This window comes from Equus przewalskii, chromosome 28 (assembly GCF_037783145.1).
Source record: "Equus przewalskii isolate Varuska chromosome 28, EquPr2, whole genome shotgun sequence".
Taxonomy (NCBI): Eukaryota; Metazoa; Chordata; class Mammalia; order Perissodactyla; family Equidae; genus Equus; species Equus przewalskii.
Window position 1 is genome coordinate 31,885,895 of NC_091858.1, and position 21,805 is coordinate 31,907,699.

The 21,805-nt window shown below is 42.1% G+C and overlaps 1 protein-coding gene and 1 long non-coding RNA gene across 7 annotated transcripts; one reads left to right on the forward strand and one right to left on the reverse strand.

Moving 5' to 3' along the window:
• The first annotated feature begins 1,183 nt into the window (after positions 1–1,183).
• On the forward strand, positions 1,184–2,605 carry LOC139080018 (uncharacterized). Its single transcript, XR_011534128.1, has 2 exons — positions 1,184–1,453; positions 1,654–2,605. It is a non-coding gene; the product is annotated as an uncharacterized lncRNA (long non-coding RNA).
• Positions 1,980–21,805, reverse strand: LOC103544937 (zinc finger protein 705A-like). 6 transcript variants are annotated; one of them, XM_070598148.1, is made up of 6 exons: positions 21,703–21,805; positions 14,869–14,955; positions 13,430–13,556; positions 12,603–12,698; positions 12,031–12,112; positions 1,980–2,173 (listed from the first exon to the last, which is right to left on the reverse strand). In XM_070598148.1, coding segments are annotated over exons 2-6 (318 nt in total). In that variant the 5' UTR covers positions 14,881–14,955; positions 21,703–21,805; the 3' UTR covers positions 1,980–2,172. The 6 variants fall into 6 exon arrangements, with proteins under 6 accessions (XP_070454249.1, XP_070454250.1, XP_070454251.1 ...); XM_070598149.1 differs by having other exon boundaries at positions 1,982–2,173; positions 21,720–21,798; XM_070598150.1 differs by lacking the exon at positions 21,703–21,805 and adding an exon at positions 20,205–20,394 and having other exon boundaries at positions 1,982–2,173.

Sequence of the window (21,805 nt, forward strand, 5' to 3'; positions counted from 1 at the left end):
GGGAAACTAGTTTCCACCAAATTATATGTATTTGCAAGAAGACCCAGCTCTAGCCTCTGTCTGCATCATCTTCAGTGCTCGTGTCTGGGAATAATTCCTGAACCTCTCTGCTTTCTTTTCTTCTCCTAACAAGGAAGGGACAAGGATGAGCTCACCGGCCTTAATGTTATTTTAAAAGGGACACTATGTTCTTTAATAAAGTTCACTTTCTCCTTATATATGTTCATTCGAGTCGCTGTTCTTGGTTCCAGTTTGCCGTCGGTAATTGTCCAGATAACTGAGACACCTTCATGCTGAGCCAAAGCAGTGAGCTCTTGCCTTTGTGGTAGTGAAATAATAGGACTGGTTTCAAGGTGCAGAGTGACATATGGTGTCTCTAAAGGTTACACTCCATTTAGAGGATTATTTTTAATAAAAACAATCCATTTTAAATTATGCTTTTATTATTAAAATTCCCTTTTACTCAAATAGTAACAGAATTATTTGAAGATTTTCAAGAGTTGGAGAAAGAAAGACTCTAAAGAAGGTTAAAAATTAGAAGATAAATTAGATTATAGATTTTTTTAATCAGTTCTCATAGAATTTAAAAAATGTACTGTAAATATAAATGCAATCAAAGAATTTGGTTATTAACAGTGATCCTTAGTTTGTAGTTTGCTTTTTGTTTTTGTGAGTTAGTTGAGCATTGGGTCCCCCTAGCCCTCTGTGTCTTGCTCATGTCACTCCTCAGTCTTTTCCAGAACTATTTTGTAACCTCTCATAGATGGACATGGTCATATAAAAAGTTAAATCCAGTCATTTCATCTCCAGAACAAAAACACAGAAGAATTTTAAAGGAGAACATCTTCCCAGTGTTGCCATATAGCATCTTAAAACATTTTTTAAAGGCAGCTGCTCACATAAGAGCAATAAAACAAAACCGTTCTCCCAGCGCCCATCCCGTGAACTTGTGTGGGGAGCCTTGTTTCAAGGTTTCGCGGCATGTTCCTGGGGAGGCCGCGGACTGTTGTTTTCCACAAAGAGAATGAAAACCATTTTCCGTGTCATTGCTGCTTTAATATCCCTGTAAAATGTGGTTAGTTTACCAGCAAAGGGTCCAAGCAGAGTGGGCAGCCTCAGAGCTGTGGCACCGCAGGGGTCCTCACTGAGGGTGTCTTGTCTCCTCCTCTCAGCGGCCAGGTCCATCTTCCCTCAGCCCTGCAGCAGAGGCCGTGGAGGATGGGGGCGGGGCACCCTGAAGACTAGCTGATTTGTCAACTTACCAATGACACGTTAAGACTACTGGTCTAACAGATAATCTGCATTCTTGTTGTAGCACTTTCATTAATGTGCACGTGACCATCCCTGGCCCCTAGCTCTGCGTCCTCAGATCACAGATGGCAACCGACTTTTCCTACCCATGGTGGTGGGTTCCATTACCTCGCAGTGCAGTGACACAGACAAATCCTCCCAGGTAAGAAAGCAGGTCCTCATATCCTTTGAGAATTTCCTCTGCAAGACATGTGTCAGATCTGGAGATTCTTAAATAAAGAAGATGTTGAGTGACAAGTAGAACTGTCTCTAAACTGGGTCTAGCGTCGCCCACTCAGAAAGGACGCCCCTCACGACGGTAGTCTCCCGTTATCCACTGCTCAGTGGCTCTCCTCCTTACAGGGCCCGGAACCCAGTCACGTCCCAGGAGTCAATGAGCCTGAACTGCAGTGGGGAGAACAGTCAACCAGTTCCCAGTCTCTTCCACATGGAAAAGCAACCTCTGGGTGATAACTGCGCTCTACGCAGAAGATGAACGTCACTGTTAACATCTAAATTCAAGGGCATCCTTACTCAGTCTCTGTAGCTCCTGAGGACAAATGGCACAGCTCTTCTCTGGGGAAAACAGCAGCCCAGAGAGACGTCACCACTGGCGACTCATGGTCACAGGCAGACGCAAGGGTTCCGAAAAGCACCCCTGGGCTGACGGAGGACTCTGCTTCATCTGCACCCTTTTCCACCGTGTTTAATGAAGAGAATATTCTCAGGGATTTTCACATTTTAAAAATTGTTTTAATGAAAATATTGGAAGTCAAATATGACTGAGGTGAAAACAAGGTACGTTTCTTCCTGCAGCACCCAGGCGGTGAGAGCCTCAGACTCCAGAACAGCAGTTTCCGTGGCAGGTCGGCTGCAGTCCTGTCTGGAATTTGAAAGAAAACCAATGAGAAGATCTTGTTGGAAGCAAACTGTGCTAAAATGTCTAATATTAAAACAGAGGGATGACTTTAAATAACATAATTACAATATTGATGACAGGGTAATTAATGAAAACATTAACTTTAAATTATAATAGTCAACATAAATTTCAGTATCACTAACATTATTTATATAATTGTGCTTATACTATTGAGTTATGCAATAATTGTTAAAAGTAATTCTATTTTATTAATATGAACTTATGAAGTAGTATTAATATATTCTACTTTACATTACTAGGATTGTGTTGGAACTTGATAAAATACATAATGTCAACAAAATTGTAATGGAATGCTTGCTAAGTTTCTCAGTAATACTTACACAGAAGTTATGTGAGGTATTGTTAGGCCAAGAAATAAAGTGGTGTTTCTTAAAATGTTGGTGTTTTCAGGTTAACTATTTTTTTAAGACAATTTTTTTAGAGCAGTTTTAGGTTTACAACAAAACTGAGAGGAAGGTAACAGAGATTTCCCATACCTCCTGCCCCCACACATGCACAGCCTCCCCATTATCAACATTCCTCACCAGAAGGTACATCTTTACTAAGGGTGAACCCACACGGACACATCATGATCACCCAGGTTGCACGGTTTACCTGAGGGCTCACTCTTGCTGCTACATCCTGTGGATCTGGACAAATGGGTAATGACAGGTATCCATCATTCTAGTATCATACAGAGGTTTCACTGCCCAAAAATCCTCTGTGCTGACTGGCTTTTTAAAAAGCGTATATTTGCAAAAGAATGAGTCACCTGAAGTTATAATTTTAATGTTCTTTCACTTTCCACATAATAAAATCGTTATTATTCATTTTATATTTATGAAGAGTTCCTAAGATTGGTTAATGTTCACATTTGAAGTAAGTGATTCACACTACGGCATACTTAAATAGATCATTTCTTGGTAAAGAGTACTTTATTTGAATATTCAAGTTACTGTCAACAAGACTAATAATCTGCAGCATTCATCCTGGGCCATAAAAATATTTGTTCTGTTAATACTATTGACTTTAAATTTCATAATAATTGGTTACATTTCAATGTATACTTTTCATTTTACATAATTTTTCAATTTCAATTGTTTGGAAAAGTTTCCCTGAACATTCATAGTTCTGTAGTGTGTGAATGAAGCCAGCGTGAAATGTTGCTAGATGACAGACCCTAAGATAGAGTTTAAAATAGACATTTTATTCTTTACATGCCGGGAACATAAGAATTCACATACTATCAGATGAATCAGCAATGGCCATCATACATAATTTAAGAGACACATTTATATTTTTCCATGACACTGGTTCTCTAAAAGAAGCTGTAACAGACTTCTAAAATCAACTTTTTTTTTTTTAAAGATTTTATTTTTTCCTTTTTCTCCCCAAAGCCCCCCGGTACATAGTTGTATATTCTTCGTTGTGGGTCCTTCTAGTTGTGGCATGTGGGATGCCGCCTCAGCGTGGTTTGATGAGCAGTGCCATGTCCGCGTCCAGGATTCGAACCAATGAAACACTGGGCCGCCTGCAGTGGAGCGCGCAAACTTAACCACTCGGCCACGGGGCCAGCCCCATAAAATCAACTTTTAATATACACTTGAAATATGATAATTGAGATTTAATAGTGGCAATAACAAAATAGTATCATGTTCCAGCATTCTGCTATAGGGGTCATTCAATAGCATTTAGTAATTACTCCCATCTTTCCTTGTTATTTTTCTCCTTAATCAAATTAAGAAGCTAGGGGCTGGCCCCGTGGCAGAGGGGTTAAGTCCGCATGCTCCACTTCGGCGGCCCAGGGTTCAGATCCTGGGTGCGGACATGACACCACTCATTAGGCCATGTTGAGGCGGCGTCCCACATGCCACAACTAGAAGGACCCACAACTAAAATATACAACTATGTACTGGGGGGATTTGGGGAGAAAGAAGCAGAAAAAAAAATTAAAAAGCTAAAGAAGTAAGTTTGGGAAATAGAATTAGGTTTGGCCTTCTGAAGGAGAAAATTACCACTGATCCCCAAGAAGCAGGAATAAAAATAACTTCATGAGGATAAACTGTAAACCCCTGAGACCATTCTCTCTAGGGGATTCAGCCCACTGAGCTCAGGTGAGTGACTCGTGTCAGCGTAGCACCCGGAGCAGTGGAGTGGATGTGCCCACACGCACACCTGCACAGGCGCCCTGCTCTGTTGGGTCCAGTGTGCACAGTGCCATTTCCTTGTGTTACAGCCTGTACAGTTTACACATTTATTTTCAGACTAAAAGGCAAAGATTTTTTTTGTTTTTATTTCAACTGGTTTTTCACTGCCATCAATGTCCCATAAAAAATTATTTTCATGGTAGAAATTTCTATTTTTTATCAATTCATTTATTTTTTATTGAGATGTAGTTGACATATAACATTACATTAGTTCCAGGTATACCATATGATTCGATATTTGTATACACTGCGAAATGATCACCACAATAAGTCTATTTAACATCCATCACCATACAGTTAAAATTTTTTTTTTCTTGTGATGAGAAATGTTAAGATCTCCTCTTTTAGCAACTTTCAAATATACAATACAGCATTTTTAACTATAGTCACCATGCTGTATATTACAGCCCAGGACTTATTTATTTTATAACTGGTAGTTTCTCCTATTATTTGGAATGTTCCCAAATATGACCAAGGGTAGTCACTCTAGCACATGAACGTGGGGTCACAGCTCACCCTCTCCAAGCTGGCATCTGGCAGTGAGGGGGGCTCAATACCCATCAGCCCTAAATCCTGCAGGGCTGGCATTTAAGCAGTTTCTGGGGCTGAGCTGGTTGCAATGCGTACGGGAGTGGGCTGGGAGCAGAGCCGGCAGTTTCAGAGGAAACCGACATCTGGTCCTGATGCAAGGACAGGTGAGGAACCAACATCAGGAGAGCCTCCTTCAGTCAGGCTCACTGTGGCTCCGTTATTTTCTATCAGGTTTTTATTTCCTTCTGTTTTTCCGTCAGACCTAGAATCCAGTACAGACACCTTGAATGCTCCAGCTCATCTTCTGCCCCTACTTCTCTCTGAATTGTATGAGAGGAGAAAAGACCACAAGCTGGTGAGGGACCCGCAGCTGGGTCACGGTTCTCCCGGTGAACAGATCCCATTCCAGAGAACATCGACATCACTCAAGGCCCTTATATGACCATGAGGGATAAAGACAAAAGCAGTTCCACCCCATTATCACGTCTGGACACAGACAAAATGCAGACATTATCCAAGCCACAAAATACCAACCGCCCCCTCCTAGCCTATGTGAGTGACTGCTGCCTCTTTACAAATTGTGGCTGTGGTCCTGTTCCAGTCAGACCTCCTTAGAGACACGACGCCATAAGACAAGTCAGAGAATTATCCTGCTTCCTGACAGCAAACAATCTGGATGAGATCCAGCTTCTTTCAACCCACCCCTAAAATCAACTAACAAAAGTGCAAGTCCTATAAGGTCCTTCTGGCACCTTCTTACTGAAATGTCTGAAGTCCCACTGTGACATCCGTCTCTTGATGAAAAGAGCACTAAATCCAATTGTTCAATTACAGGCATGTTCCTGACAGTCTTTAGCTGGAGGTCACGGACAGGTGTATTATACAAAATATGAAGGTATGCATGTGTATAAAGACAGATAGAATTTTACTCTATAAACCTGAATATGCATTCTCAACTTTTCAACATAATTTCAAATACAGGTCAATAAGCTGTGCTGAAAGCCCCAGTGAGGACTGACTCATAGACCGACACACACGTACCACACGCTGGTTGGAGGCGGCAGGTTCCTGTGGAGCCAGGACACACTGGTGGTTGTGCACATGTGTGTGAGTGGTGGGAAGGGAATGTGGGACAGGGAAGAGAATATGCCACGATTCCTTGGAGCCCTGGCGTGACTGGAGCAAAGAGAAGCTGATTGTGGCTGTTGTCTGTCCCTCTGCTCCCCGTCCTCTGAGGCCCTGGTCAGGGAGGCAGGTGAAAATGCCATCACTGTGTTGGGAGATTGAGGAAACTGGGCTCTTCTGGGGCTGTGGACCCTGCTCAGGGGTCTTCACTCCCCATCCACAGGCTCTGTTAGGTCCTCTGCCTGACCTCAAGTCAGCAGCAATCCAACTGCACCCACGGAGTCGGGATGGGGTTCTAATGTGGACAGGAAAGGGAACCCTGAGGCGGAAGCTCCTGGTTGAGGTGACAGATGGTCAGTGAGGCACATTTGTATCAAACCGTCACACAGACTCTGCTGGTGCCCATAATATATTTCTGCAGAATTAGAAGCGCACCTTCCACAAGAAACCAGCGGTTAAGTGTGTTGTGACTGTCCCTACACCTGGTAGCAAATCACATAAAAGACGCCAACGCTTTGAACTTTTTCCTCCCAAATCCCAGTCCTCGTGACATCATGGTCCTTCCTCTCTGGTGCTGGGTCCCACCACTGCCAAGATCCAAAGGCAAGGGGCCAATGAGAGGGGCTCAGGGCTTCTCCTCTATTTAACTAATTTCTTCTAATTTCTGAGGAGGAACCCCTAACCACCTGGAGCAAAGTGAGAAACAATGGCTTCAAGAACGAGAGAACTAAGTCTTCAGGGAGCTACTGGAACACGCTCCTAAAATCAGGAGGGAGGCCTGGATGCAGACAGGTCCAACACTGTTGCCTTGAGACTCCTGGGCCTCAAGTCCACGGGGAACCTCAGGACTCCACTGCTTATTATTGCAGCCAAGGGGACTTCTTGAATCCTGTCTGACTCTCTCATCTTTGACATCTCTCCCATTACTGGGCATTTCTCCACTGCCAGGTTTCTAGTTCTTTAGTGGGTGTCATCTTCTTTTTCAATTAATATACAATTCACATGCCATAAAATTCACCTTTAAACTGTGAAATTCAGTGTTCAAGGTTGTTTCTCTCTCTCTCTTTTTTTTTTTTTGGTATATTCACTGGCTGTGCGACCATCCACACTAATTACAGAACACTTTTATCACCCCAAAATTAATCCCCGCATCCACTGTCAGTCAGTCCCCATTGCCCCCTCCCCCCAGTCGCCGGAAATCATGAATCCATTTTCTGTCTCTGTAGACTCGCCTACTCTGGAGATTTCATAGAACCTGAATCACACAATATGTATTTTTGTGCCTGCCATCTTTCACTTAATACAACGCTTTCAAGGGTCATCAATACAGGATCCTATTTAACACTTCATTCTTTTTTAATAGCTGAATAATATTTCATTGTATGAATATGGAACATTTTGTTAATTCACTCATCATTTCATGGACACCTGGATTGTTTCCAATTTTTGGCTATTATGAAAAATGCTACTAAGAACACTCATGCATACATTTTTGGGTGAACACATATTTTCATTTATGGATACATCAGGAGAAATGGAATTGCTGAATGTATGGTAACTCAATGTTTACCTTTTTGAGGGACTGCCAAACTGCTGTCCAAAATAGCTGCACCATTTTACATTCCTAACTGTAGTGAACAAGAGTTCCCCTTTTCCACATTCTCTCAGACGCTTACCATCTACCGTCATCCTAGTGGCGATGAAGTGGCACCACACTGTAGTTCTGATTTGAATCTCCCTAATGACTAATGATTTTGAGTATCTTTTTGGTCATTGTTATATCTTACTTGGGTAAGTATCTATTCAAAATTTTTGCCCATTTTTAATTTAGATTTTTAAAAATTTTTTAGTTGTAGGAATCCTTCACGTATTCTGGATACTACACTTCAGATATATGATTGCAGTTACATTCTCCCATTGTGTGGGCTGTCTTTCAACTTTCTTGAGTGTCCTTTGAAGCACAAACATTTTTATCTTGATGAAGCCCAGTTTACCAATATTTTTCTTTGGTTGCATGTGCTTTTAATGTCATATCTAAGAAACCATTGTCTAATTCAAGGACACAAATATTTAAGTCTTTGTTTTCTTCTAAGAGCTTTGTAATACTAGCTCTTATATTTAGATATTTTATCCATTTGACATTTATTTTTTTGTATATGATGTTAGGTAGATGTACAGTTTCTTTCCTTTGCATGTGGATGCCCAGTTGTTCCAGTATCATTTTGTCGAAAAGTCCATTGTATCTCCCATTGAATCTTCTTAGCACCATCAACCATAAATTGACCATGAATATGAGGATTTGTTTCTGAACTCTCAATTCTATTCCATTAATCTGTAAGTCTATTCTCATGCCAGTACCACCGAGTCTTGATTATGTAGCTTTGTAGTAAGATCTGAAACTAGAAATGTGAGTACTCAATTTATTTTTCCTTTCAAGGTGGTTTTATTTATTCTGGGTCCTTGCATTTTCTCATGAATTTTATGGTCAGCTTGTTAATCTCCCCAAAAATGTCGCCTGGGGTTTTGATCAGGATTACACTGAATCTGTAGATCAACTTGAGAGTATTGTCATCTTAATATTAAGTCTCCCAATCGATAATCACTTTTCTTTATTCAGGGCATTTAGGTATTTCCTTTTTTAGGGCATCTTTCACTTGTCTCAAAATATTTTGTAGTTTTTAATGTACAAATCTGCCTGTTATGTTAGAAATATTAAGCATTTTATTCTTTTTGTGTTATCGTAAATGCTATTGTTTAATTTCCCATTGTCCATGATTCAATCTTGGGTCACATATTGCTTTTAGTTGTCATATCTTGCTAGTTTCCTGTGTTACAGGAGAGTTTTTGTCTGTCTTTCACGAAATCATCATTTTTGTACAGTATGATACAATTCCAGTTGCTTTCTGGAATTCCTCCAAATGGTGTTTCTTTCTGTTTTCTTATGATGAGATTTAGTTCCTGTTGGGGTGGGTTTTTTGTATTTTTTCAGGAACACTACACAATGATGTTTGCTCTTTCTCAGTGATTTGCATTAGGAGCCACGTGATGTCACTGTTTTTCATTATCATGTCAATTTTTTCCACTGATGGTGAAAACTCGAATTACACGCTTAAAGTGGCGTTTGCCTAATACCTTCACTGCTGACCTTTTTCACTATGGTAGTTTCAAATGGTGAGTTTCCCTAGCATTCCTTTTGCATATTTAGTTGCTATTCTACTGTCAGGGAGTGTGTTTCATTTCCCTCCTCACATGAAGGCATGTATGCGTGTGTGTATGAATATGGTAATTTACTCACAGTAGATCCCTCAGACTATATTATTCAATGTGCTGAAATGCACTATTGTCATTTTTCATTTTGATGATAAATTTGTCCCAAATATGGCCATGGCAGCCCCTTCATTCTGCCTCCTTTTTCCTTTTCACCTGCCCCCCCACCCTTTTTTGTGAGTATTTCCTTACTTTCCAGCAAAGGATACTTTAGACACAACTTCCACTACCCACCCCCCAAACAGCAATCTTGTCTGTGCCTGCCTCAATCTACCCTTTCTCCCTGGAAGCCTGGTTCCCATTATTGAGGGATGAAATTTAAAAGCCAAGATTTGAGTGGTATTTGCCACTGTGACTGAGGTGTCATGGCTTTTAGGCCCATTCAGTAGACAGGGTTAGGAAGAAGACATATACACACATGTCTACACACACCACACACACTTCCTGTGCCTCCCCTGCTCAGGTCATTTCCAGTGGCTTGGCCTCTCCACGACCTGGAGCCTACCTCCAGATGCCCCCTTCTGAAGTCTCATTAAGTGACTTGCCTCCTTATGCCTCTCCCTCCTCTCTCTTTTGTCAACCCCTGAGGTCACCGAATGCTCCCTTCAATCTGTCCCTGCTCCAGTGATGCCTTGTGCCTCAGATGTCAGCCGTGTCCCTGGGCACAGTTCCCCCCTGACCCACTTGTACTCACTTCTCCCTCTGCTGGTGTTCTTCCCACCCCAACTCAGCACCAGTCTCCTGGCCTCCCACCCCCTCTCCCTTCTCCCCGACCTGTTCAAGACAGGAATGATGCTGGCAGTGCAGATGGAAGAAGGTGGACGGGTTTGACATTTCAAGGAAAGGAGTAATATTTTAACATAGGATTTATTTACAAACAATGTGTTTATTCTTCCATGCCTGTATTATTTTTACCACATATAACCTTTTTAAACACAACTCTAATAGTTAAATCACATTATGTGGTATTACGATGTTTCAGTTTATTTAGGTTATTTAATGATTGACCCAAGTATCTGTAATTATGTTTAGAGCTTAATTAAAATATTAATTGAACAACCTATTAGACTTTTGAGGAAGAAATTTTACTGTGTATATGATTACAAGTAGTAATCTATTGAAATAATCTAATCTATTTTTATTACTTGTTACAAATGCTTCACTAATCATTCCCAGATCACAGCAAAAACATACATTTTCATCTTACATTGTTCATAATAGGTCATTTGGCAAAATTCTGAATATTTGGATGAAGTGCAGGTTAAAGGATGCTCCACAGAATTTGTTTTGTAGTCTCCACTGTAGACTTTGCTCACGTTACTTTAAAGGACAGATTATAAATTCAGGCATTTCCACACTGACTGCAGACACAATTTCTCCCCTGTGTGACTCCTCTGGTGTATATTCACATTAGAGCTGAGGATGAAGATGGCTTTTCGTTACATTTATAATGTCGGTTCTCTCACATCAACTAAGGTCAGAGAATGGACTGAAGGATTTTCCATTCAATGTGACTGTTTTCTTTAAGTAAAGGGTAAGACATGTGTCTGGAATTCTGGCCACATTCATTTCATATATAGTGTTCCTCTCTAGTGTGAACTCTCTCATGCTGTCTGTGGTTTCTCTCCAGTGTGAATTCTCTTATGTTGACTAAAGGACGAAGGATGAGAGAATGCTTTTCCACATTTATTAAACATGCAGGATTTCTCTCCCATGTCACTCCTTTTGTGTGAATGTAAGTTAGCATCTTGGCTGAAGAGTTTCCCACATTCATCACATTTATAGGGTTTCTCTCCAGTGTGTGTTCTCTGGTGTATACAAAGCTGAGTGCTCGTATGAAATTCTTTCCCACACTCACTACATTTATAGGGTTTGTCCCCTGTGTGAGTTCTTTGGTATGAATGCAAATTACTGCTCTGGCTGAAGTGTTTCCACATTCATTACATTTATAAAGTTTCTCTCCCATGTAACTTCTTTGGTTTGACTATAAGTTAGCATTTTGGCTGAAGCATTTCCCATATTCATTACATTTACAGGGTTTTTCTGCAGTATGTGTCCTGTTGTGTATAGAAAGCTGAGTGCTCTGCTGGAATTCTTTCCCACACTCATCACATTTATAGGGTTTTTTCCCCATGTGATTTAACACATGCTGAGTCACTGTGAATCTATAAGTGAAAACTTCCCCACACTCATTACATTCATAGGCATCCTCTCCAGGGTGAAATCTCTGCTGATCGAAGGAGACGACAGGCTGTTAAAGAATTTCTCACCTACATTCATTTACTCTTTCTCTACACATGACTTCTAATTTGATCATGCAGTGAATACTCCCTGTTAAAATCTTCCCCACATTACTTACATATGCAAAGTATCCTATTTTCAAAAATGCAAAGAGATTTCTCCTTTCATAACATCTCAACTGCAGAGCTATCAGATTTATTTTAAAGATTTCATTAGTTTCAAACATTAGATGTAAGCACCATGTTTATGTCATTGTCCTTTTGTAAGAACTGAGGTTTTGGTTTGAGCACACGTTAATATTTTCCCTAAATTTAAATGGCCCCAAACCTTTTGCTGGACAGCATTTACTCCCAAGTGAAATTACGGTCATGTGATTGTGCTGCATTCTACGATCTTTCAGGTCCCATGTCTTTAATGTGGAGAAGGAGGGTTTCTTCCCCTGAAACTTACCACTGACGTGCATTAGATGGGTCCTTCTTGCAGGTATCTTGTACAGATGTCGTTTCTTCTTTTATAAGGCCATTTTTCCTGTCTAAAATAATGTAAAACATATAAATTGCTAGTGTGGCATAAGAGGGAGAAAACTGTTGAACACGTGCCAGGCCTGTGTGGATACGTTTCCAACCCTGCCCCTTACACAGGAAAAGGATGGGAAGAGGAGGAAGACATCACTGAATAGAACACATGCCAGGAAAATGAACATGAGAATGTATTTTCAGGATTGAAATAAGATAAAAAATACAATCAAGATTGGTCATCAGTAAGGTAAATAGAAACAGTGTCAAAGAGAAGTGAACAGGACAAAGCACACAGGTGAAGCTTTATCTCCAAGGGGATGGGACTGTTCCTTTTCTGAGGGCAAGAGGAAGAACAGGCCCAGGAAGAGAGCAATGGCCCCAGTGGCCTCGACCACTTTTCTGAAAATATAAGTCACTCCAGGAAATGTGTGGCTGACATTTCCCAGGTCCTGCTCTCTCAGTGTCAGATCTTCCTGGTAATGAACACAGGAGCCTGGAGCTCACCTGGACTCAGGCCTTGAGGAAATCCTTTTTCTTCCCTCCACAGCTCCTTCCCTTGCTCCAGCTCAGAAATCACATCTGATTTGCGGAGTTCATACCCTGTTTGCAGGGCAAAACGGTACATTAGTTCTGGATTCTGTGCTGAGAACCATGCATGTTCTTTAATTTTAGGGTAGAATGTTGAGGAACAGCAAGGTGACCACTGAAGGACAGCCCAGAGAAGAGCACCCTGAACAGTGACAACATTGAAGGTCCTTCAGCAGGGCAGAAAGAACAACATGGCACGTGACAACATGGGGACACTTTCTTGCTGCTGACGTGCAGGCCCAAAGTCAAAGACAGAGTGAAGAATCCTCAGGGTTATCAACAGAGGAGAAATTAAATGTTCCCACAGTAGGCTGAACTTCATTTAAAAAAAATTCAAAACACAGAAATGCCACCAAAACAATCTAATATCTATTTGGAAATAGATAACTGGTATAATTTTCATGAATAAATTTTTAACTACCATGTACGTGTATAGAGCAGAAGAGTTATTTAGTAAATATTTAATACTTTCATTCATTCGTTTAAAGATATTCATTGAATTCCCAGCACAGTCCTGGGTGTTAGAGATGAAGAAGCAAGACAGACATGGAAGAGTGGTCAGGAAAACTCTTTTTTTCTGGTGACAAAACAGGTATAAGTAAATAAAGGAATAAATTAAAAAATTACCGCCAAGTGGTTGTAATAACCATGACAAGATCCGAATGAGGACTGAGAGGGGAGGGGGCATGTGGGAGCTGTTCTGGATTCTTGTGGAGTAAACAAATCTTTGTCGACACACTCACCCACAGAGACCAGATGACTGATGTTCTCCAGCATCACGTCTCTGTACAGCTTTCGCTGGGATGGGTCCAGCAGCGCCCACTCTTCCTGGGTGAAGTCTATGGCTATGTCCTTGAAGGTCACTGGTTCCTAAAACACCATGGAAACTTCGATTCAGCCAGGACGTTCCTGCCAAGGGCCACAGGAGTATGCTGGACAAGATAGTGCTGGGGATGGCTGCCGCACACATGGAAAGCTCAAACCTGTTTGGGGTTCGAGTCAATGTTTCTCTGTGCTGACACGTCACGTCTCTTTCACACGTGTTCACAGAGATGTAAACAAACTCTGAAAACATAACCTCATTATGAACGGTTATCTCATGAGGTGTGGTGGGAAACAGCCTGGCCACAGCAATGCACACCCTTCTGCAGCACTGAACAGGCCTCCTGCAGAATTCGGATAAGCAGCTGGGGCCTCTCTCATCTCTGCATCACTCACATGTTCATGATGAGCCATAAGACATGCAGCTCAGAAGCAAACCTCAGGGGGCCCAGAGACCACTGTGCATGAGGAATGTCCTAGCTGACACTCCTGCACTAAGGCTTTGCATTCAGTTTCCTCTGGGACCTCCAGCACTGGGTGTCGTTACCTCTCCTGTATCATCACCCTCTCTATATGCTCATGGATAACAGAAGCTTCTCAACTGAACCTGATCTTTCCAGTCCTTCAAATATTGCTACAGGACCTCAGGATTTATCCAATTATACTCCTCCTCCTCAAGGCACAGCCAAAGTTAAAAAAGCAATACTCACCAGACATTTCTTTCCATTTCCAAATTTGAACAAAGTTTAATTACAAAGAGGGAAACTGGGTTGTTGGGGACAACAGTGGTAAGGAGAAGTTTTTCTTCTTTTAACTTATTAAAACGTTCAAGTATATTCTATAACCATTTTAGTAAGTTTAAAATTGGGGAAGTAAATAAATGAATCCTCATTGCTCTCCTGCTCCCGGACCCCCACCTCAATGCTGCCCGGCCCTCCTCTGCAGCATCCGAAACACTGGATGGTCTGACCTCACCTGAAGACACACCTCCCTCTCTTGAGGACCGTGGACTTCTGCTCTTACTCATCTCTATCACCCATGCTCACCACCTGCCTAAGTCCACTGCAGACACCAACAGGGTCAACAAGTGAGTTATTTACCAATTAAGGCCATGGGACGGATGAGAAGAAATGACTTTTCGCCTTTTCTGCAAGGACATCCTTAAGGACATGGGAACTGCAATAAAGTAGTGTAAATACTGGTAGGGGGTTATTTCTTGATCAGTCTCTGAGTCCTGATGAAATGTGACTGGCACTAATATTTCATGGAGGCACACGGGAGATCCAGGCCAGGAAGAGAAATCTGCTCATCCCCTTGAAAAACACGTATCGATTCACGAGAAAGCACGAGTCCTACTCACCTGTTGTTGCATTCTCTGCAGCTCAGTTGCCCCCTGTCTTCCTGTGTATTCTCACCAAGAGACAGTCCCACAAATAAGCAGGAAAAGCTGAGGAAAGAGAGAGAATCCACGAGACTCTTATCTTTTCCAGCATTCCTAGATATGCCCATCTTGAATCTGCAAACCTTCACACTGCAGTGACCCCCTATAGTCAACCCACACGTTCCTGCAGAGTGAACAAGGACAAATGGGGGAGAGGGGCTCTCCTCTCCGAGGGTCAAGAATAAGAAGCCTTTGGCTGTTGATGCTCACGAAGAATATATTAATATCCCCATTCTAGAGATAACAAAAGTACAGGGCTTTATAGTTTAATTAGATCTGGTATTCAGAAGTATTATTTAATTCCATCCTTGGCACCAAATCCTAGGAGAACCTGACTCCTGTCACATGGAGATTCTTATATTTCTTATATCCATAATCCAGGTACCATTCTTGAATTTCTGATTTTATAATTCTGGGTGAGGTCCATGAGCATTGTTTTCCAGCATCCATCTTGGCTCATTATTGCCCCATACTCACTCTCCTGTACTCTGTCCTAACCCTAAGGGTACACTTGCCCTCAGTCATCTTGGCTCCTCCAAATGTGGGATTCAGGCAAGGTTAGTGACTCAACCCCAGCTGTATACCTCACGGCCTTGCACATGTGGCCAAGCAACTTTGAAATCTCTTTAATTTGGGCTGGAACAATTCAAAGACCCATCCTTTGCTCAAGTGTTCAGCGACTCATCACTCAAGTCTAGCACATACAACCCCTTGCACAGGAAAGCAGCAGGCGTGTGAATGTCATAACCCTACTGTTGGGATGCACAACCCTCGTAGGACAGATAAGCTCATAAAATACACAATGAAGGGGTTTAGCTTTGGAGCAAATTTATTGACTCCTTGGGATATGGCAGTGAAACGGTGTCCGGAGTTCTAGTTATTTTTATCAACAAGATTATCTTTGCATTTCATAGTTTAACTGTATGAAAGAATTTGTCAACTCTAAAGTGTACTATCGAAAACAATGTGTATAACTAAATGTGCTGCATCACCAAACACTGATCGTGTATCAAGAACAGGATATATTAAAACGCTTTGACCCTGAGGGCCTGGAAAGAGAAAAATTCCTGCTAGCATTAACTGAGACTCTGTGAGTAGAATTTACGTATATATGTTTACAGACACACATCGCATTTAATACTCACAATAGGCCTGCCTTCGTGGATTAATTACACATTTAACATGTGAGGTGCACTAGGTTCAGAAAGCTAATTTATATGACAAAAATGTATGGAGAGAAGTTGACAGGGCTGGAATTTAAGATGACCTCTGCCTGTGTCAAGTCCCTAAACGTGCTCATGTTGAGGGCAGACACCAGAACCAGGTTTAACCTGTTTATGTCGCCTGTCAGATCCATGACCAGAGCTCCCCCATCACAAACTTGTCCTTCCAGCCTGTCCACACAGTCACTCCCCACGCCCAGGTTCTCCTGCTACATGGGAGCCTCCAGTTCACTGACCCAAATTTCCAAAATCAGCCCCCACCTCTCCTCACTTTTTGAGCAGTGTAACACACACTCACTTCAACGTGTACACACCAAGACCAACAATTCTCACGCCCTTAGAGCTTCCCTGCATCGGCTGATAGACGTCCCGACCCCAGGAGACTACACACACCTCCCCTCCCATGGCTGCACCGATTAAAGCACAGGATGAGGTGTTGATCCGGTCCAATCACAGCGTCACTAATCTCCCAAAGGCTTTTTCTAAATATCTGGCATCCTGCTATGGCTTAGTAATAAAATCATTCCGCCATGCCCCATGGATATGTCAACATTCCCTGTGCTTTCAAATCTCACAAATCCGCACCTTTCTCCTCACTCTACAAAAATGGCTTCACTTCCTACTGCAGAGATGAACTAGATAATTTGAAGAATTACTTCAGCTCATTAAAACACCAAGTCTGCAGTTACGCCTGCATTCCAGCCCGTCAGTGGATCCTCTCCTGTAAAAACTGACAAGTCATCTCTATTCCTAACTAAATCCAGCTTCTCCAACTGTATCTGGTTCTCCCCATCCCTTCAAATATTCTATCTTATTGATGACAACTGAATTTCCTTTACCAGCAACCACGTCACCTCCCCAACTCCAGCCCCTTAAAATTGTTTAATCTTTCCATTCTTGAAACAAAACCCTCCTCTAACCAATTTACACCTAGTTCCTGCCACAGGACCTTTTCCCTTCAAAGTGACCCTGAAAAACAGCACGTATTTCATTACAATTTCCTCTCACTCCCTAGCTCTTTGACTTATAAAACTAATGATCTCCACGTTAATAAATCTTGATAAAATCACAGATATTCCCTCATAATGGAATTTGATGAGTGTTTCTCAGCCTTTTACTTGCAACCAAAGCAGTTTTGGCACAACATCTCCTTTCGGGAACTTTCTTTTTCCCAAGTCTCTCTTGACAGCTAAGATTCCTAACTGTCTTTAAAATATTCTAGTCGCTCCTTCCAGGCGTCCTCCTCAAACAACGCTGGTGGAATCTGGAGGTTCACCCCCACCCCTTTTCTCTCCTCTTACAATATGCTCCCTTGGAAACCCCACAACATCCCTTCACTGGCTTCAATTTCTTCCACTGTTATCTCTAAACTCTTATCTAAACACTCATATGGAGATTCATTTCTGAGCTATAATCTCCACTTTTATGTATCATAAGCAGATAAAATGAAATATATTTCAAAATGAAGCCATTAACTCTTTTGCAAATAAAAAATCCTTCCCCTCTAGTCTCCAAAATCAGACAATGGTTCCACTAGACATCACGGGTTATAATCTTTGACACCACTTTTCAGAACAACGCAATTGAGCATTGCTGTTATCTCATCCTCCATTTCCACCTGACTATCTCCCACAGAGGACCACTCCATACTCCTTAGCTCTCAGTCTGAGATTAAATGCCATTTCTTCCGAGATCCCTTCTTTAAATTACTACCTAAGTGAGCCTCTCCTCTCAACTGGTTGTCTTGAGTAGGGCCCTACTTTTCCTTCATGTTACTCATCTAATTTCTCACTTTGCAGTTACGTGTTTGTTCTTTTCTTCCTTACCAAGACTAACCACAGAAAAATCATCTGCTTCTAGAATCATAAGGCAAGTTTCTCTTTGACTAAGATTTATGAATTATGAATAAAAAGGAATTCCACCCACACAATCACCTAACCTGGCCTCAAATGACAGACTACAAATTGCTGCAATCAGATTAAATAATCATCATCATAACTGAAGTTCACTGACAAATAAAGAAGGATGCATGTGACTGGGGAAAGTGTCTCCAGTACTCAGTAAAACCTAAGCAGGTGGGAAAGCTTGTCATACTGTGTGGTTAGCAAGTTTGCTATCACCACACTTCTGAGCTCGGAGCTTCCTTCTCTCTAGAATCAGACATACATTTCTTTTTGGACTCACTCTGATGTAGTTGATAACTTCAGCACATTTACAATGCAATGGACAGATCCTGCTTACCTTGGATGTCAATCAAGATATATCTAGGGGCTGGCCCCGTGGCCGAGTGGTTAAGTTCGAGAGCTCCACAGCAGGCGGCCCAGTGTTTCGTTGGTTCGAATCCTGGGCACGGACATGGCACTGCTCATCAAACCACGTTGAGGCAGCGTCCCACATGCCACAACTAGAAGGACCCACAATGAAGAATATAAAACTATGTACCGGGGGGCTTTGGGGAGAAAAAGGAAAAAATAAAATCTTAAAAAAAAAAATATATCTAATCAAGGAATAACTAGTTTAACAAAAAAATTTCTAAGTAAATTATTTAGATCCAATTAGGAAAAATGGAGTGATTCCTTAAATCCTGTTCGTTTTCTAAACCATGCAAACTTTGAATACTTTGTAAGTTTTGGCCTGTCTGGCAAACTCTGCAGGAAATTTATAGCAAGATGATCAGTCTTTTTTTAAATTTTTTGGTGAGGAAGACTGGCTCTGAGCTAACATCTGTGGCAACCTTCCTGTATTTTCTATGTGGGACGCTGCCACAGTATGGCTAGATAAGCAGTGTGGAGGCCTGCACCAAGGACCCATACCTGCAAACCCTGGGCCACGGAAGCAGAGTCTGTGAACTTAATCACTCCACCACTGAGCCGTCCCTAATCTTTATTTTTAAGTGAGTCTAAGCTATCAAGACAGTCTCAGGCTGTCGGCTTCAATGTGGCAATTCTACTTTGGGTATTTATGTGAAGGAAATGAAAACACTAACTCAAAAAATATATATGTGCCGCCATGTTCATTGTTACATTATTTACAATAGCCAAGACATCAAAGCAACCTCAGTGTCCATCAGTGGATGAAGAGATAAAGAAAATGAGACATATATGTACATATATATATATGTACATATATATATATAATATATCAGCATTATTCAGCCATAAAAAAGAGGGACATTCTGACATTTGTAAAAACAAGGATGGTTCGTCAGGGCATTATGCTAAATGAAATAAGTCAGACAGACAAAGACAAATACCATATGATCATCTAAAAAAACCATAAAAACTAAAACTGAACTCATAGATAGAAGGACAGATTGGTGTTTCCAGAGGTGGAAGGGTGGGCAAGTTGCGTGAAGGGAGTCAAAAGGTACAAACTTCTGGTCATAAAATAAGTAAGTCATGTGGTTGTAATGCACAGCATGGTGACTTTAGTTAATAATACTGTATTGCATATTTGAAAGTTAAGAGAGTAGATCTTGAAAGTTCAAATCACAAGAAAAAAAATTTATAACTGTGTGGTGACGGATGTTAACTAAACTTACTGTGGTGATCATTTCACAATAGATACAAATATCTAATCACTATGTTGTATACATGAAATTAATATGTTATATGGCAATTATATCTCAATAAAAATTAATCTATTATATAAATGCTAGCAAAAACAAAATCTGAGAGGAAGGCAAAAAATGGGTTCTATCCGTGGCTCAGCTCTAACTAGTTCTTGGCCTTGGTTAACTTCCTACACCCAGAGTGACGCCTTGTTTTTCCCTTACAGATCAGAACAGGCCATTATTGCAAGGCTGTAAAGCCCCCTTTTCACCTGAAAAGCCGTACTGTGGACCTGTCTCGGCTGTCATTGGCCCCTGGGCACCGATTCTTCCCGATGCTCTGGGCTCAGGAGGGTACACAGCTGGTCCGTACACTGTTGTGAGAACTGGTTCAATTCCCTAAGCTGCTCTCGACTAACACCTTCCCATCTCCATCCCCCACTGACCGCCACTCCACATGAGGTTAACCTGGTCAAACTCACATTTAAAAGTAAAACAAATTATTGTCTTTATACTGCACCCCTGAACCAACAGGTCAGAGCTTGTTGTGAATTTGTTAAAAAACATTTCAGATAGAAACACAGTGGTGACACGTGAAATTAAAAAAAAATGTGGCCCTAGAGAAGGAGAGATGTTTCTTCTGCCACGTATGACACATTCAAGAATCAGAACATTCTGAGGGTTCTGGAGTGCACATATTTGAACACAATGGAAGAGAAAGCCAACCCTGCCTGAGCCTCTCCAAGGATTTTTAGCTATGTCCTGAGGACTGTGAATCCTACTATGAAGTTTATAAATATCACACCTCCCAGAATAATTGAGCCACAATTTACAACTGATTTAAGTGTAACTAGAGTGTGTTTTAACTGATTTTTTAAAAAAAATAAAATTTAGAATTGTGTCTCAAGATATCTCACAATAAAGAACTGATTCTGAAGCAATGTTAAACTATATATTTTCATTCTGAGTACAAGCTTTTGTTTCAAAATCAGTATTTTTCTGACCCTCTCCTTTTCATAAAAATTTAACAAACTTGGGAGTGTCCTGGATTTACGTTTGTGTGTGCGAGGAAGCCTGGCCCTGAGCGAGCATCCCTGCCATCTCTCGGTTTTCCGCGGGATTTCGCCACCGCGTGGCTTGAGGAGCAGGTGCCGAGTCTGCAAGGGGCGGGAACCCAGCGCCCCGCGGGGCTGAGGCGGAGGCAGGAACAGAACCACGTGCCGGGAGGCCCCAGATTTAGCATTTTCACACCATCTGTCCCAGTGAGGTCCTGCAGAAAACGTTTCAGTAGCTGAAATTAACTTCAAATTGTCTAAGTCTGTCACTGGGCCACGAGCCAACGTCACCCACGGTAACACTTCAATCTGAGAACAACAGACGCGGAGCAGCACTTGGGTCAATACAGCAGAGATAAGGCCACTTCCTTTAGAGCCAGGAAGGTGAAATTATGATGAATTGTGGTTTGGATTAAATAAAATATTGACATTTACAATACTGTGAATTTCAATACACCTGCTTTTCCGTTTTTCAGTACTTTTTCAGCTCCTCTGGCTTTAGGAAACATTACCCTCTAGAAGGAACAGCAGCACGTGCGGAGTCGCGAACGTTCTCCCGCCGCCCGGGGACCGGCCCTTCCCGCGGCCCCGGTTCCCTCCACCGAATGTCGGACATTTCGTGCGCTCCCTTCTCCATGCGGTTCCCTCTCTCTGAATCTGCATCGAGATTCCTGCCCAGAAGCGATCCCGAATCCGTACAAAGTGCCCCCCGCGCCCTGATGTCGCCCCGCCGGGACCCAGGGAAGGGACTTGCGGAGAAGCCTTGTCGAGATGGCGCAGGAGCAGGAGGAGGAGGAGGGGGAAGAAGACGCGGGACAGCGCAGAAGATGAAAGGGGCTGCTCGACGGCCAAGAGAAAAATCCGGGAGACCCTGCAGCCAAGCTCCCTGCTCAGCGGCCCGGCCCCCAACCAGGATTTTACTCACTGTGGACGCGACCCCACCTCGTCCGGAGCCGTGAACGAAGCCCGGTCCTCCCAGTGCACGCGGCCACGAGGTCCAGGGCGCAGTGCGCATGCGCTCCCCGGGC

Excerpts from the sequence above, each read along its gene's own strand:
- LOC103544937 (XM_070598145.1), bottom strand. Across the intron at positions 12,113-12,602 it reads TCCTCAAGGCCTGAGTCCAG|ACAGGAAAAATGGCCTTATA; the intron begins GTGAGCTCCAGG and ends ACATTATTTTAG. Across the intron at positions 10,756-12,030 it reads CCATCTAATGCACGTCAGTG|CTCTAATGTGAATATACACC; the intron begins GTAAGTTTCAGG and ends CTTCATCCTCAG.